This window comes from Miniopterus schreibersii (genome assembly GCF_964146895.1).
Source record: "Miniopterus schreibersii genome assembly, chromosome: 2".
Taxonomy (NCBI): domain Eukaryota; kingdom Metazoa; phylum Chordata; class Mammalia; order Chiroptera; family Miniopteridae; genus Miniopterus; species Miniopterus schreibersii.
Genome location: NC_138102.1, coordinates 144,591,699 through 144,610,793, shown reverse-complemented (window position 1 = coordinate 144,610,793; position 19,095 = coordinate 144,591,699). Strand labels below are relative to the sequence as shown.

The 19,095-nt window shown below is 35.2% G+C and overlaps 1 protein-coding gene across 1 annotated transcript in view; it reads right to left on the bottom strand.

Annotated features, from left to right (window-relative positions):
- The window catches only part of RPAP3 (RNA polymerase II associated protein 3), a 30,720-nt gene extending 11,931 nt beyond the window's left edge, over positions 1-18,789 (bottom strand). Inside the window, exons 1-10 of the mRNA XM_081129540.1 lie at positions 18,701-18,789; positions 15,396-15,579; positions 14,516-14,656; positions 11,592-11,714; positions 10,648-10,775; positions 7,119-7,240; positions 6,344-6,414; positions 5,213-5,338; positions 4,069-4,196; positions 631-752 (exon numbers count right to left, since the gene is read on the bottom strand). Of these exons, the coding sequence (XP_080985666.1) occupies positions 631-752; positions 4,069-4,196; positions 5,213-5,338; positions 6,344-6,414; positions 7,119-7,240; positions 10,648-10,775; positions 11,592-11,714; positions 14,516-14,656; positions 15,396-15,548 (1,114 nt within the window). The 5' untranslated portion in view covers positions 15,549-15,579; positions 18,701-18,789. The remainder of the gene's footprint in view (positions 1-630; positions 753-4,068; positions 4,197-5,212; positions 5,339-6,343; positions 6,415-7,118; positions 7,241-10,647; positions 10,776-11,591; positions 11,715-14,515; positions 14,657-15,395; positions 15,580-18,700) is intronic.
- Positions 18,790-19,095: the final 306 nt, after the last annotated feature.

The window sequence follows — 19,095 nt, the reverse complement described above, 5'->3', positions numbered from 1 at the left end:
AGCCAGGTTTAGAGAGAAACTGACAGATTTAAATACATATATCAGGAAAGAAGACAGACTGAAAATCAATTATCTAGGTATTAATGTTAAAAAATGAGAAAAACAGCAAATTAAACCTAAAGACAGTTAAAGGAAGGAAATAAAGAGCAGAAATAAATGAAACAGAAAACATACACAACAGAAACAAGTTGGTTCTTTAAGACAACTAACAAATACTTAAAAGACAGATCATGGAAAAATAAAATAACTAGTATCAAGAAAAAAAGGGAGTGGGAACATCACTACAGATCTCACATTATCCTCTACCCACCAGTGGCTGATTCCCTTCCTTTTCATTCTTGCCTTTTTCTTGCTTTTTTCTTCTCACCTAGAATTCAAATCTTCAGTAATTTTGATTGGCAACAAGCCAGATTGTATTGTATGCTATCAAAAGATAATCAGGTCTAATATAGAAGCTGCATTCCTTCAAATCTGCAAACCTATTCATGATTTAACCTGAGAAAGAAAATGTACTTCTTTCTCTAAGTTCTGTATCCTTGAACCATGGGAAGGCTACGAAAATCTCTGCTTCTACAAGTTGGGAGTTTCATCAGGATGAGTGAGTGCCTGTTGTTATAAAAATAGTCATACCTTGTTTGGCCTCATTTAACTTTCCCAAAAATGTTCTTGCAGTTCCTCTTCTGGCAAAAGCTTTAGAATATGAGCCATCTAACAAAATAGCTTGTGTGCAGTCCTTTTCTGCCTCTTCATATCTATTAAACATAATATAATTACCAACTGGGAAAATGCAGCCTATAGAAAAACTTCACATAAACTGAGTTTCTAATAAAAAAAAAGCATGCATATAATTTCAATTACCAACCCCCAAATCTCTGTTTGAGAGAAAAAACGATTGTAAAGTTTTATATTCTCACCAAATCTCGGGGAGGGAGAAGGCAGCAGATTAAAGGAAAGTCAGAAGAGGATGGAATTTGGATGGTAAATGAGCAGAGCAGATGAAAGAACAGCACTGCTGGTTGTCTGCCACCCCCAACCTCAATAAGCGCACATTACGTTAACAATTATGCCTGCCATTGATTTTCCAATAAAACGTCATTAATATTTACCTATAGTACACATTACCTAAGGAAAAACAACCCACACAAAACATTATACATGTGAAAGTATACCATCTGGCACTTCATGAATTCTACTCAGTCATGCAACCAACAATCAATTCAGTCTGACTGGGTACTGCTCTACGATAACAAGGACCGAAGAGCTGAAACAAAAACCTTGAGACCTTCCTATATATTAAAGTGATGTTAACAGTTATTGTGGCCTGGCCGGGCGTAGCTAGCGGTTGAGTGTCGACCTAGGATTCAGGCGATTGGGGTTCGATTTCTGGTCAGGGCACATGCGGGGGTTGTGGGCTCGATCCCCAGTCCGGGGCGTGCGGGAGGCGGCCAATCAGTTATTCTCTCATCATTGATGTTTCTATCTCTTTCTCTCCCTCTCCTTTCCTCGCTCTGAAATCAATAAAGATACATTTTTTTTAAAAAATAGTTATTGTGAATTTATTTGGCATAATGGTATTGCAGTTACGTATGAATTATCCTTTAGAGATGAAATGTCATGTCTGCAACGATTCACAATTTGGGAGGGAAAAAAAGCTGAAACAAATATGACAAACAAAGGTATGGCTTTTTGAAATCAGATGATTTGGTACACGGAGCTTGTTATACTACTTTCATGAAAGTTTGAGAAGTTTCAAAATAAAAAAAAATTTTTTAAACAATCTCCTGTGATTACATTCTCCCCAAGACCGAAGTAAATATCATACTACCCTCAAAACAAGATCTAATGTGAACAAAATCAAATTTTCTAATGAACTTAAACATCTCTGAATTCTTTAATTCATTTTTCAACAAGAAAGAATGTGCCTGTGTGTGTGAGTATCCATGCCCCTACCAATATGTTTTCTACCTGACTGATCATATCATTCTCCCATCCATACTTGCACAGCCCCCCCCACTCTGCAGGATAAAGTCAAGCTCCTTTGCCGAACACAAAGTCAGGGGCCTGCCTGACTCTCCAGCATTATCCTTGCCATTATTCCCAGAATAACAGCCATAATATGGACGACTTGCACTTTCCAGAAGAGAAGTTACCATGAAATTTCCCTCTCCTAAGCCTCTGAACTCCACATGGACACTCGACCTGCTTTTTCACCAGTCTAACCCTTCAGATCTCAGTCAAGTTCGCATCCCTGTTTGGAAAGTTGCCTCTCTTTATATTCCTCATCTAGTCTGTATTGTATGACAACAGTCACCATGTGGTAGAGAAAACTTCTATATTAAGTGTGAATCTAAAAGATACACTAGAAAAAATACAAGTAAGAGTCTAACTTAATTTAAAATATATTGTTAACTTACTATAATATACTAATGTGATTATCAACTAAAACAATAAAATAATACAATAAATTAGAGCTCTCATAAATGTAGATATAATCTCTCACCTATCAGAAGGTATTATTCTTGGCATTAGTCAAACCTAAGAATCCAGGTCTTACAATTTTTAAATCATGCGCAATTCTTGAATAGCAAAACACCAAAATTTTCATAAGCTAGTAAGACATGCAATGATCTTTACTCTGACTAATCAAAGTAATATATCTCTAAGTTATGTCTATTAGTTTCAGTGAGGTTAAATATACAACCAGAATGTACTTCAACAGGGATTCCTAACTTGAGGCCCTTTGAGGAACCTGAAAATTTGGGTAGGAAAAATATTACATCCTTATTTTCACTAACTTTTAAATATAATTTCACTTTTCTTTTGATTATAACTGTAGATAACAATCCACAGTAAAATTACAGATGTTTTCATATCACATTATATTTGTTACAGATATTCCAAAATATTGTTTTCAGATATCGCCATTTCAGAATTACAGTAGCAACTTAACCTGCTACTTGTTTGAATGTGATCATAGCATCCCTGTTTACAGATGCTTCTATGAAATAGCTAGCCAACAACTGGGCAATGCGATCCCTGGTAGTCACTCAATGCCAAAGGGTGAAGTCATATGTTATCATACCAGTAACATAATCATCAATGTTGCTTTCAGAGTAGTCCTAATCCACACTTATTAATCAGTATGTGTCAAAGATCACCCCCAAATTCTAGTGTCCTTATTCAAACCTTCACATTAATATCTTATAAAAAATTTTAACTTTAATGTGCCTATATTTTAAATGTAGTTTCTCATTATGCAGTGTGTTTAAAAACGTATATATCCTAGGATATCACAAATTTTAATATTTTTAAAACTATATTTCAATATAATTGGTTTCCTTTATAATCTTAAATGTATAAGTATATACTTAATAATTCTGAGAAAGGTTCACAAGGCAGTCAAAGGGGTCACTGGCACAAAACGTTAAAATTCCTATTTATAATATTTATAACATTTTTTTTTAATTCTGTCACTAGTGTGTAAAGTATTATTACAAAAGATACAAAGAAATGTAAGACATAGTTTCTGCCATCAGATATTATGCTGACTGCCCAACCTGGAGCCCCAGAGTGTATCTAGAAATAGCTGGAGAATATCACAGGACCAAGTCTTAATGCCATATATAATCAATTAGCAGTCTCAATGAACAGCAATTCCCTTTTGTTATATACGTATATGTATAAACATATTTATAAATATATATACAAAAAATACTTTCAGATAAGACTTTGCCCAAAGGATTCTAAGGTTAAAAATAATTTTCAAATCACTAATTCAGAATAACATGCATAAAGCAATTTAAAAAGTGCTAAACTGTATAATGCCAGACTACTTAAGTGTAAAAACATTTACAAGAGCTAAATTTACTTAATATATACTATGAAACACTTTCTCTCATTTTAACTTTAATGCTTAAGAGTAAATAAACTTTAATTTATTTAGCCAATATGCCAATTTAAGGTAAATTTCATTTTCATCCTGAAAAGCATCATCAGACATTATCTCATAAGCATTTCTCCATGTCATTAAAATGCCTTTGGAAACATTAAAAAAACCACAATACTTACTTCTGAATCTTCAGATAGGCCATTGCTCTGTTAGCTGGAAGAAGGGCATTATCGCCATCTGCTGCTATCCCTCGAGTATAGCATTCAATTGCTCTTTCATACTTTCCCTCTTTGAAAAATCCATTCCCCTATCATTTTGGAAAGTATGGAGAAGAATGAAAACATATGCAAAAAAAATTAGTTAAATTAAAATCTTAAACACTGCAAGGATACTATTCATCAATTTATTATACAAATAATTAAAGTATATTCTAATTGTTAAAAATCTAGTCCATGATACATGTTTTAGAATCCATTAGTTTGGTTTCTTTTATAGAATGGTGTTACTCTCTTCAGTACTAGATACTTAATAAATATATATATATACAGATATTTACACATATATATACACACACATATACGTATATATATAAACTACTCTATTACTCTGCAGCACTAACCATTACTGTACTAGTTAAGTATTAAACAAAGCTTAAATTTAAAAGCACATTTCAATAAATACAGGCCCAAATATTATACTCTTTAGTTATACTTGAAGCTGTACAAAAGAATTTCATAACTCAAATAACTTTTGTGAAAGAACAGAGTACCAGAACTGTACAACTCACTCTTCAGTCACATTCATACACCTAAATATAGGATAAATGAAGCTGTATTAAAACGTATATGCTAGATTTCACTGTAACATTTATAATCAAAGTCAGGTATATCACAATCAATAATCATTCCATAAGTATTTATTAGGAGTCTTCTGTGGGTCCATGAAAAGCTATAAATATACTAAATTAAATCTCAACTCAGAATTCCTATTGGAATTTTTATCAGAAATAGTCCAGTGTAACTAATTTAAAAAATTACAAATAAGAATGAATTATAATTTATTTCTGTTAAATTTATAACTACATGTAAATATGTTAAAATGCTCAAAGTAATTGTTCCCGAAAAGTTTTGTTTTTTTAAATTATGTATTAAGTCATTGATGCTTCAAATTTTGAATTAGTAGGCTCCAGAAGTTTTATTACATTTAAGTTCCTACTGACATAAAATTTTACTATAATATTAGAAAAGACAAAAACTTAACTGATATGTAAGAAACTAAGAGTAAACTCAGCAAAATACATATGGTGGAATTCCTCTGGATTACCCGATCTTTCTCTGAAATGGCCTGCTGCTTATTCTGCTGCTCTTCAAATTGTTTTTTCTCTCCTTCGGTTGACTTAATCACTGTGTCAGCTTCCTTTGGGTGTGAGTTTTCTTTGGATGTTAAAGCCTAGGAGACAAAGACGCTGATATATATACTAAATATATATACATATTCAAATATATTAGAATTTCTGCCACATTTCAAAAAATAATATTTTTACTAAGTCAAAGTCTTTCTACTTATAAAAATAAAAAGCAGACTATAATAAAGTTAAATGTGCACCTTATTCCCATTAAAATAAGTAGTATCCACTAAAAGTAAGTGTTCTTTTATTTATTCATAAAATATTTATTGAATTTCTACACAGGCCTGGTACTGTTCTAGGAACTATTTTAAAAAATAAAATGGGTAATTAAGTCCACATCACCAAATTTCGCAAATTTAATTTTCACAGTCATTATTTGATTTAAGACAAAATACAAAAATATACAATACAGTTCACAATTATAATCAAGTTGATATATTTACCAACAGATTTTTATGTGCAATAAATAATGGCCATATTTAAAAGCAGATTTTCCCCAATCATTGTCATTTTTTTCTCAGTTTCAAAAGATGGCAAAATAATTATAACTGATTCAACAGCAAAGGGAAAGGAATCTGTAACTGTTCAGTATCGTTTGATGGCAAATCTTACATTTAAGTAATAACTACTTCCTTACTGTTAAAGAAATAGTATATAAATATGCTAAGATATAAACTACAAAGATGCAACTTAAAAATTACAAAATCAAAGAAATATGCAAAAGTTTAGTACAGAAATCAAAGCTCAAGCCAAAACAAAAAAATAAAATCAGTGGGATAATGAAAAATAATTCTGTCACCTGGGAAAAACCAAAGTAACAGTAGTTCTAAAGATCTCAGACAACTTTCTATAATGAAGATTAATTATGGATCTTTAAATACCATTATACTACCTCTTGTTTGCAAATCTGTTTGGTAAAGCTCTATAGTACAAAGAATTAAAATTAGAAAAATGTCTGTATTAAATAATCTGTAGTACAAAGTCTGTGCTAAAACCTTTACTTCATCAAATATAAGTAATGCAATTAATTTAAATAACTAATTTACCTGATTAATTTTCCTGAGTTCATTTGTTGCTTCGAAGTTATTTGGTTCCAGTTCTAATACTTTTTCATAATCTGAGTAAAATAGAAGAGTATTTGAAAGATAAATATTTAAAAACAATAATCATTTGTTGCAACATGTGACAAACAGGCAACTGTCCTATAGCAAAATTTAGAGACACTAAGAAATTAAGAGAAACTAACGTTAGGCTACTGGGCTCTCTCATTCTCCCCCAGGACAGACAAAATCCTGACAGATCCCCTTCTTCCACCAGCCCCAAGAAGGATTCTTGCTATCATAAGTTGCACATCATAAAACCAAAAAGCAGCCGAATCTTTTAGACGTGAAATTTATTCAAACTATAATTTATATTACATAAACCAATTTTATGGAATAATAAAATGCTTACAAATGACAAATAAATAAAAATGTGTTAAGAGCTTTACATGCATTATCTCTAGCCTCACAATAGCCAACAGGATGTTTTCACCCCTATTCTACAGATGATAAACTGAAAATCAGAGAAGATACATAACCTTTCCCTGGTGACACAGCTAATACATGGTGGAATGAGAATTTGAACCAAAGTCTAATTGGTGGCAAATTATGCAATCTTTCCCAAAATATCAAGATAACTTTTAAATTACAAAAAATGAACTTTATTCAAATACAGGAAGCTCCCTGAAGGTAGTAACTCTGATTATCCAATATCCTTTGTATAACATCTATTAAACTATTTAATTTTTTTAGATAATGATGACCTGGAAAATATTAATACCTTTTTTGGCATCCTCTAATTTTTGCAAAGCAAATCGAGCAGCACCTCGTCTTGCATAAGCCTTTGTATAACTCCTATTCAAGGCAATTGCTAAACTACAATCAGACTCAGCAACAGCAAACCTGCAATTTAAAAAAATTTAAAGTTATGTTAATAAAAATAATTTGTTAAACTAAAACTTCAAAATTTGTTTCTGAAATCCCCAAAAAGGGGATTAATTTCCCAACTGACGGGATGTTTCCCACCTCCTTTTACTTAGTTAAGCCTATTAAAAGCAGTAATTTTTGATGATAAAATGTTAAGTAGCAGTACCTTTAAAAGCAAAGAAAAAGAATGCCCACTATCACTGTTTTTTCTCAGTATTGTACTGTAAGTCCTGGTCAATATAGTTCCATAAGAAAGAAAGACAGCTAAAAAGACTGGAAAGGAAGGAATAAAACTGACATTCTTAGATGATACAATGGTATACCTAGAAAACTCAAAACAATCTAGTGACAGTGTTAGAAATAACAAAACTTAGCAAGGTGGCTACTTTACTAGAGATCAGCAACAAAAAACAAATCTAACAAAAGATATCCAAGTCCCATATGCAGAAAGCTGCAAGACTGTCTTCAAAAACATTAAAGACTTAACTGCAGATATTTCACATTCATCTATAAGGCACAAAAACATAACTATAATTCTCTCCAAACTAATCTATAAATACAAAGCAATTGAAATCAAAATCCCAACAGAATTTTTCAAGGAATTTGACAAGATGATTCTAAAATTTATATTGATAAGCAATAGTCCAAGAACACCCAAGACATTCCTGAAGAATGAGATAGGATAACATGCCCTACAACAAATACCAAGACTTATAATTATGCTACAGTAATTAATGACAGTGTGGAATGGGTATAGTAATAGGCAACAAATCAATGTAAAGAACAGAGAGATGACAAAGAGATCCATGCGAACTTGACATATGACATAGTGGCAGGGCAGATCCATGGGGAAAGCATGGATATTCAATAAATAGGGCTGGAACAATTGTAATATTCATATGAAAAGATATGAAACTGGAATTCTATCTTTAGCATATATAAAAAGATATTGTGAAAAGTAAAACATAAAAACTTTTAGAATATAGGAGACTATTACGAGCTCAAGGAAGGAAACTATTTTAACAAATCATAGTTTCAAAAGTGCTAACATTTTTTAAAAACATATTAAAGTTATGAATTTCTGCTTATCAAGACTCCATAAAGGAAAGATGATAAGCTACAAATTGGGAGAAGATAATTACTATAAACAAACACTAGAGGATTAGTATACAAAATAATTCTTAAAAATCAATACTAAAACAGCCTAACAAAAAAATGGCCAAAAGACAAAAAAAGCATTTCACAGAAAATACAAGTGGTGAATAATCCTATAATAAGCTGCTCAGCCTCATTAGAAACTGGGGAAATGCAAATTAAGACCACAATGAAATACCATTTCGCAACCTCTTGACTGAAAACAATTAAGAAGCCCTATTATACCAGTATTGGTAAAGATACAGAACAGGACTTGGGATGGTAAACACACAATATACAGATGACGTATTATAAAACTGTACACCTGAAATCTATATAATTGTATTAAGCACTGTCACCCCCATAAATTCAATAAAAAAGTAAAAAGAAAAAAAAAATATACAGAACAGGCATTCTTATACACTGCTACTGGGAACTGTAACCTTGTACAACTACCTTCGTAACAACTGTTCATCACCATTTAAAGTTGAACGTGTGCACACCCTATAACCCAACACCAAGAAACATGTACAAAAGTGTTCATAGTATCACTGTTTTTAAATAAGGAAGGAAAGGAGAATGGGAGGTAGAGAGAGTGGGGAGAAGGAAAGGAAGGAGAGCTAGAAATAAATAAACCAACAATCCAGCAACAGGAGAATGGGTGCATAACAGTATATTCCTAAAAAGAAACTGTAACAGTGAAAATGAGAGATCTACAACTACATGCAAAACACGACAAATCTGAGAAATTTAATATTCAGAGAAATTTAAGATTACATTCAGTATAATATTCTTTTATAATTCAAAAATAAGTGTTATACAATGTATTATGTAGGGATACATATATAATGAACTTTTTTAAAAGAATGATAAATATACAACTCAAGGTAGTGGTTGTCTGAGAGGAAAAAGGGTCAGGATATAGAAAGGCGTACCAAAGTAGCCTCAAAATAATAACATTCTACTTCTTAAATTGTGTGATGGGTTCATGTGAGATTATTTTAAATTATTCTTCATCACTTACATATATTGTAGATATCAAATATTATCAAATATAAATATTCCCTTAATTTGTCAGGATATTAATAACATAAATTTCAAACATCTAAAAATATGCCACTTAGCCCTGGGTGGGTGGCTCAGATGGTTGGAGTATCATCCCATGCACCAGAAAGCATGGGGTTCAATTCCTGGTCAGGGCACATACCTAGGTTTTGGGTTTGATCCCTGGTCAGGCGCCTATGGGAGGCAACCAATCAAGGTTTCTCTTTGATATTAATGTCTTCCTCCCTCCCTTCCCTTCCCCTTTCCCTTCCTTTCTCTTCCCTTCCCTTCTCTTTCTCTCTCTCCCCACCCCCTCAAATCAATAAAAACATATCCTCAGTGAGGCTTATAAATAAATAAATAAAAATATGCTATTTAAAATAGTAAAAACTCAAGACATCAATATAATTCACATTTCCAAATGATAATTAAAATAGTAAGAATGTCTTCCTTGATGGTATTTGTCTTTTTAAAAATTCTTCTAATAGGTTAGTTCCCTGCATATGGTAATACCGTAACACATTTATGTTCTTCAACAGTAAGAATGTATTTAGAGTCAGTGTGAGTTAAAATAAAAATGTTGGAACATATTTTAAGTTTACCATAATGAAAGTTCTCTAGGTTAATTAGTGGATAAGTAATTTTTCAAAATAATGGAAGAAAATTAATTTCTAAATATTTTTACTGAGCTAACTTCCTTTTACTTTTGAGAACTGGGTAAAAAACATCATTATTTGATTTATGGAGGAGGAACATATCAGTAAAGTGAGTTTCGGGGCATAGTTTAAGCACCTGAGTGTTTTAAAATAGCTTAAATAAAATAACTCAGTAAGAGGGAGTGAGCTATAAGAATTTACAGCTGAAAAGAAATGTAGTACTTTTTCAATCTTTCCCACCCATTTTATCATAAATTTTTTAAAAAACATCACAGTCTCCAGCCCGGCCAGTGTGGCTCAGCGATCAAGCATCAACCTATCATCCAAGTGATCAAGGCTTGATTCCCAGTCAGGGTACATGCCCCGGTTGTGGTTTCGGGTTCGATCCCCACCAAGGGGCAGGAGACAGCGATCAATGACTCTCTCACCATTGATGTTTCTCTCTCTCTCTCCTCCCACTCTCTGAAATCAATAAAAACATTAAAAATATATATATATATCAGTCTCCATATACACATAAAATATGCACCCATTATGGAAATTCCTTACTTTTTCATTCTAAAGTATGCTGATGCTCTGTTTGTTGGCAACACGGGATTATATGGATCGGCATCCATGCCTTTGGTGTAGCATTCAATTGCTTCATCATATTTTCCCTGTTTGAAGTACTTATTGCCCTGAAAAAAAGCATACATCAGATATATATACACTGGCACAGAATTACAGGCCCAATCTTTATTCAGCATTATCCATTTCTTTGTAATTCACCAGCTGTGTGATCAAGGCTAACAGGAAAGAAACGAGAAAGAATAAAGCAAAATGGTCTTTTTACAAAGGTTGAAATTCACTATGCAGTCATAGTTTGGTCACAGTCAGAGTCCTGGCAGGAAAGTGAGTAAAATACTGAACATTATATGCTTTTTACTGACAATAATCCATAGAAATGTGACCAAAAAAAGGTATCAAGATGAAGTTTAATTTGAAAAGAGTGCCCTCTCTTTCAAAGGCAGTATATCTAGATGTTTGCGCTCCTCAGAGATGAACATTCCAGAAGGAACCACAAGTGGCCTGAGATATGGAGTGAAACAGAATATTCACGCCAAGAGTCACACGCTGATCTTAAGTTAATTCAGTCTACTACTAAAACCCCGAAACAACTCTCTCTAATGGTCTAAGCACTTCTGCATGCAAGAATTCATTTAATATTCACAACAACCCACTGAGGTTTATTAATAATACTAATCTTATTTTACAGTTGAGAAAACTTAGTATAGGCAATTTAAAGAACTTGTCACAGCATCTGAACCCAGGTAATCTGGTTTCAGAACATACACTCCTAACCACTAAACTATACTGCCTTCCGATAGGGATAAAGCCAATAACAACTTAAAGTGTGAACACTCCCTCAACTACATTGAAGAAATCTTGGGATCTACATGATTTTCTATACTTCCTACCTACCTGAAGGAACCTAAAGCTAACCTAAAGAATACCTTTTCTTTTAGAGCAAGGGCCATTTGTGAATCTACACGAATTCCATCTTCTTCTGACTCAGATTCTTGAGACACAGAATCATGGGTACTCTCTTCTTTGTCAAGTTCATCAAGGATACTGTCCTGAAATCATAAATAGAAGAACAATGCTCATAATTACATGAACATTTTTTTTAAAAAGCATACAATAAAAAGTACACTCAACAGAACTTAAGTTGTTATTATCTAAGGACCTAAAGACCTATAAAAGCAAAGCAAATAATCTCTTTGTTAAGACTAGAGCCAGAGAAAAAGCTACCCTTGTTTAGAAAACCAAGATCAAACCACTTAAAGAATATGACTCTGAACTCATAAAATAAGCTAAGTCTATAGAGTCTACAAGCCACCCCTAAATCACAATCTATTAGCAGTGAGGTACTATGGTTTGATGGAATCAAAGTTTGCAAATAACCCCAAACTAACCTAATAACAACCAATAGAAAAGAAAGGGTTTTTTCTAAAAGCCTTTTTCCTTTCTTATTTTTAAAACAACAATAACTGCTTGTAAAGCACCATTAACTCCTGATTCTCAAAATAACCTATGAAGTAGGTATAATTATCCTTGATTTTCAGTTAAAGAAACTGAAACATAGAAGTTAGTTAACTCACTCCAGGTCTCTCAGCTAGTAAGTGGCCGAGTCAGGGTTTGAAACCAGTAGTCTGCCCTCTCCAGAGAGCTCTCAATGACTATTTTATATTGTCTTGTAGTATAAAAAAAAGAAAAAGGCTATGTAAGAAGGGGAAAAGTTACAAAAAATACAAGCAAACTATATAATACACTAAGCAGAGAACAAATCATATGTTCAGAAAGTATCATTTTCAACATCAATAAATTCAAGACCCAAATCATACTTCTCTTACATCAGGACAATACTGAAACAGAAGGCAGAGTACTTAAATAATAGTGCCAGATCTCTCTTGAGTCAATTAGCCTTGCTTGGTATCATTAATAAAAATACAACTAATTTGGAAAAACATTTGGCAGTATCTTCTAAAGCTAAATGTATATGTAAACTATGACCCAGCAAATTCCACCACAGGTGCTTATATCTATCAAAAGACACGTACAAAAATGTTCATAACAGGTTTAATCATAATAGCCCAAAATTGTAAACCCAAATGGATACACAAATTGTTATATATTCACACAGTTAAAATCTGATCAGCGCTAAAAAAGAACAAACTACCGTTACTGACAATATGGATCAATCTCAGACAATGCTGGCAAAAGAAACCAAATACAAAAGACTACATATGTATGATACATTTACAGTACATGAAATTCCAAAACTGGCAAAACTGATCTATAATATTAAAGATCACAACAGTGGCTACCCTTGGAGGTAATCAATTGAAAAGGGAGGCTGGTGGGATGCTGGAAATGTTCTGTATCTTGATCTGGATGGTGGTTTCTCAGGTGAATACCTGCGTAAAAATTCAGGCAGCTGTACACTTAAAATTTTTGGACTTGATGTATGTTACATCTCAATAAAAAATTAAACAAAGAAGGGCAAAGAAAATAATAAACATAAAAATAAGAATAGGGGTTACATCTGGGAGTAGGAGAAAAGAAGATGGAATAGGGAAGGAGCAAACTGGCGCTTCAACAGGATTAGAAAATTTTTCTTTAAATTGGATGGTGCATTCACATAGTACACTGAACTTTTTTGCTGAGCTGGGCTATTCTCAGGCTGGTAACTAAGATAGCACTTGTCTTGGTCAGTGTAATATGGGTGCCCACATTATTGCTACAGTTTGTACATTCACCAAAAGAACTTCTGGTTTTAGACACACAGGGGGGCAGAAAATCAATATGTAGTAATCTTCTAAGCCATCAGCTGACTCTTCACCATCAGAAGTCTGACTGGTTTCTCTTCTGCCTTTCAATTTCTTTCCCAGCATCAGGTTTGTTTCTTTACAGGGTAGGGCAAAAGTAGGTTTACAGCTGTTTGTATAATAATAATACAAAAATAAACTGTGTTTCATGCACTCTCAACTGTAAATCTACTTTTGCCCCACTCTGTATTCATTTTATTATTTAGAACATGTATCTCCACATGCTCTTTTGTATGAATCACATATTACGTAATAAACACATTTTAAAAGAATAAAAGGGAATGTATATTACAAATCAATCTAACCAAATCAACCCTTAAGATGGGTCAGACCCTAGAATAAGGCTGGCCAACAGGTTCCCTGACTTGACAGTGGCTGCTTGGAGCACTGATAGACGGTTCTGAGGTGGAATACTGGCTCTCCAGTTACACCTGTGTCACAGTGGGAGATGGGAAGCGCGCACTACACTTCTGCTATACCTGGTCTCCCACCTTTTTGGGATCAAGAAAGATCTGTTTTTATTGTCTTACAGTCCCAGCCCTAAGACTAGACACAAAGGCATTCTCTTTTAGCCAATATTCAATAGGTCTTTCCGTTTATTAAAAAAGGTAATGGCAGAGTCATTCTTTCCTGGGAATATTACTACCTTAGAATTCAGGCTGTTTAGGGATTAAAGGTGGTGGGAAGGAGGGAAGTGGGTGCAAATACAAATGGGTAACATAAGGGAGATCTTTGTGGTGATGCAATATTTCTGTATCTTCATTACATTGGTGGTTACTCAAATCACCCCATGTAATATATATATATTGTACCAATGTCAATTTCCTGGTTTTGATACTATACTATAGTTAAGATGTAATCATTGGGGAAAAGTAGGTGAAAAGTACACTGAACCTCTATGTGCTATTTTTATTCCACATAAAATGTTTGTAAGAGAAAGAAACAGGTTGTAAGAATTCGACATTACTTTACATTTAATCCATGATGCTCAGCTAATGCCAAGAAAATTTTACTCAAATACTAAGAAGCACATAACTAGATTAACTTACCACATCAAGTTTTGCCCATGCCTCATAATCATAAGACTTTATCCTGTTTTTTGTGTTTTCATCTTTGGTTTTTTTAGAAGACTCTTTCACTTTACCTTTCTTCTTTTTCCTAAAATTCCTATTTCGAATAGGAGGTAAATTCTAAGGAGGGGGGAAAAAAACACATTTTGAGCACCACCCTATTAATTTTTTGTATAACTAGTGATGTTTTAAATTATCACTAAATTATATTTCATGTAAGAAGTATTTTTAAATTTAATTTTCAAGTGCTTAAAAATACCAATTTACCACCTTCAGTTATAATGATAATTTACATTTGAAAAGTTTAATTCATCCTTTGACAAATGTTGAACACTGTTCAGTCACAAGCAAAGTATTACTCATAATTTTAATTATACACTTGATTTGCAATCCTAAATTCAAACTTCAGCCTTAATACAATGAATTAGCAGTAGTACAATGGCAAACTGAACTGTCTCCACATCATTACATATAGTATGAAAAATGCAGTCTTTAGAAAAACATTTGATTAAACCTAGGTACTATCTACATTTTTATGGCAATAGTCTACGTGAATGTCATTAAATATATAATTATATATGATATACATGATATACATATATATTTTATGATGCTATTCATTTACTTTAAGGATTATCATATGGTCCTCCTTTCAGTAACTATTCACTAAGACTTAAAATGTCTTATTATAGTTAATACAACTAATACAAAAACTTTTAAAAGCAGGATTTTCCAAAATGTTGGCAGGAAGCAAATCACTTCGATTTCAGTATTTTCACAAACCATTTTAAAAGGTGCTTTATTTTAAAATAAATAGTTCTGCTGGATTCTGAAGTCAGAATTTAATCAAGAAATTTACCTCTTCAGGGACACCATTCTGTCGTCTTAATTCCATATCCTTTTGTTTAATATCTTCTTCCCAGTTTTCTAGATCCTTCATAAAGTCTTGTAATTCTTCTGCATTTTGTTTCACTTGTAGTTGTAATTCAATTGCTTTATTAGTTGAAGTCATTATGGCCTGCTGAGTTTTAACCAACCAACCTCTAACAAGAATTAAATTGAATTATTTGCTTGGCTTATTTTTTTAAAATATAACTAATTAATTACTTTTTACCTTGTCATAAATGGCTAAGAAACATGGATAGAGAACAGCCTAAAGTGATACTGAAGAAAGAAAGTATCAGTATGTTATTTTTTAAATGGGTCAATGTTTGCTGAATAAACAAATTTAAAAAATTAAAAACAAGTTTGGGCATCCCCACAATGCAATACGAATGAAAGGCAATGGGGAGGGAATCACTGAAATTAGCAAGTAACCATTGTAGCGGATTAGCTACTCATCTCGAGAAATAATAAAATTATCCTAATTAACTCCTTCCCTCTTTTTTCTTTCAACATTTACTGAACTTCTGCAATGTGATAAGTCCTGTATCAAAATTTAGGGATGCAAAAACAAGTAAGACAAAGTCCCTTGTCTAGTGGAGAAAAAAAACAAAACAATCAAATACTGAGTAGCAAAATATTATGTTAGGCAGGGTTTCTCAACCTTGGAACTACTGACATTGTGGACCAAAATCATTCTTTTTTGGAGGGGGACTGTCCTGTGCATTGTAGGAAAGTTGGCAACATCCCTGGCCTCTACCCACTAGGTGCTAGTGTTACAACCTCCCCTCTAGACTGTGACAACCAAAAATGTCTCCAGGTATTGTCAAATGTCCCCTGAGAGGCATAATAACCCCTGGTTGAGAAGCACTGTGCTAGAGATACATACAAATGCTATGGGACTGACCACAAAGGACAGTGTAAACCTACTGCATTGCCAGTGGTAGGTTCAAGAAAATAGATCCCAGAGGTGCTGCAACTTCAGGGGAGTTTCAAAAGGGGCCAGCCAAGTGATTTACATGTAGGAGTCAGCAGGCACAGTGAGGAACTATGAAGGACTCTTCCATGAAAGAGAAGGCTAACAAGGTGGAATTGAAACAGATCTTGATATGTTAGAAAGCTATGTGAAAGTACTAAGGTGGTAAAATAAAAGGGACATGGTGACTGATTAGACTGAGGAACTGCAGAGCACAGAAGACTCAGTCAGTGTCTTAGATTTCTTGTTTGGGAGCCTGGTAAGGTTCGTGGTGACATTTTGAGTCAGGAATCACAATTTTAAAAGGATACGAGGTTTCAGGATTGGAGGACAAATAAAAGACAGGTATTTCAGTTTGGGATATGTTTTATTTGAGTGCTTATGGGACATCAGGAGGACATATCTAGTAGGTAGTTACACAGGGCTAGAGTTATAAATTTGGGTGTCACTGGCATAAAGGTGGAAACTGTGACTAGGGGGTGGGAGGGAGGTTGCTGGAGGACACTAATACTTAAATAAACCAAGGAAGAAATGCTGACATAGGAAATACCAGGCAGGAGCACCTAGAGAGATGGGAGGAAAACTTGGAGAGCACCATCACAGAAGAGTATTTTCAAGAGTTCAAGAAGGTGGGATGGGTTAGCAGTGCCAAATGCCACCGAGGTCATACAGGGGAAAGAAAATTTTAAAGATTAAAATATAATATTTATATTTAGTCTTACAAAGATTATTGAGAGTTTTAATGGGATTTTTTAAAAGGATGGAAATAAAATGAGCTGAGTAAATGAGATTACTACAAGAGAATTAACATAATTTTGTCTTTGATAACATAAGATTGCTCAAGTGCCACATAACCACATTTGCATCAACAACAACCCACACATACAACCACGGTCCCATAAAATAATGGAGCTGAAAAATTTCTATCACCTAGTGACATTGTAGCCATTGTAACACATGCATTACTCATGTGTTTGTGGTAATGCTGGTGTAAACCTACTGCACTGCCAGTTGTATAGAAGTAGACCACATACAATTATACAGGACATAATATTTGACAATAAAAGACTATGTTACTGGTTTATTAATTTACTATACTATACTTTTTATCATTATTGTACTCTTTCTACTTATTAAAAAAAAAAAAGTCTGCTACAAAACAGTATGCTGTTACACCAGCAGCCTCATACATCTCGTGTTTACTAAGTTTCTTCATTCCATCATTTTCTCTTGTGCTTGACTTAATCTAAGTTGTTTTGTATAGTAACATGTTGTACAGGCTCATAGCCTAAGACCAATAAGCTATACTATGTAGCCTAGGTGTGTAGTGGGCTGTACCAAGTTTGTGCAAGCGCACTCTATGACTTCCCCACGACTACAAATGGCTTAATCACAAATTTCTAACAACTTTTCCCAGAACGAATCATCATTAAGCGGTGCATGACTGCTGGAGGGGTCTGGGAAGAAACACGGTAAAAGGAGATATAAGAAGGAGGATAAGTGATGGTACAAGGTCACCAAAGGGTGATAGGAGAGGATTCAAAGCTTAAAGGAGGAGGGGAAAAGGGGAGTAAGATGGGGGAGAGAAGTGATTGGAAAAGGGATTCCTCAGGGAAGGAAGAGATGGTTGCAAATGCAGATAGGTCCTCTGACCCCCAGCCTGGACTCAGAAGCTAAACTAAGTTTAAGCTCCTTTCGGGCAGTGCCAATGTTTGATCGCATATCTCATTAAAAAACAAAACTAATACAATGCTTTGCTGGGGACTCAAAAATAGGAATAGAAGTGCAGCAAGCCACTGAGATGCTGCAGGGGGTCAGCACAGTTTCCACTTCGCCCATCACCTCTGCTACCCCTGCAGGCCAACTACCTACTCGCGCGGAACCTGCGAGGGGGCAGCGTGAGGGCCAGTCAGGGGACCAGAAACTTCCAGCGCTGGGGCGGGGGGGCACTTTCCCACCCAGTATCCAGGCGGCCACCGCGCACTCACGCCGAGAGGGGGCGGGCCCCACCGCGGACCTCTCCGCGGGGTGGACCTGCGGTCCTGCCCACCGCAAATCGCCCAATGCCGGGGCAGCCGGGGTGGAGGGGCCGTCAGCAAAGTAGAACGTCCAGGCCCCGGCGGCGCGGGGCGAGCCCCTCCCGGAGCGCGCCCCCCGGTTCGCGGCCACCCAGGACCCCGCCGCGCCAACCCGCCGCCCGCCCTCGCCCTCTCCCGCTCCGCCTACCCAGGGCGCGCGGACGCGCTCCCTTCACCGGCCAGGCGACCCCAAAAACCTCCTCGGCGATAATGGCAAAGCCGGCTCACCTCACGAGGCCGTTATGCTTCACACTGCGCCGCGTCCGGCCGGCAGCCACTCGCCCCGACCCCGCCTTCCTGGGCTTTCCTTCCCACAAGGCCCCGCGCGCCCTCGCCCCGCCCGCCCCGCCCCGCCCCCGGAGCGTGCGCAGAAGGGGAGATACAAAGCGCCGTCTCCCCGGAGAAACAGAAGAGGGAATTGACGAGTGTGTGGAAGCCAAGTCCGACGCTTTCCCCCCTTCCAATATGACTAAACTTCACAGAAAGTAACCCCAGACCTGCAGGGTCGTCCTGACTTTTTGCCAAAATAGTAGCGCCTTGAATATTTCCTTGGACTTCCCTCGAACAATGTAATCTCTAATATTTGCCTTGCGGGTGTCACTATCTTTGCGGGATGATCATCA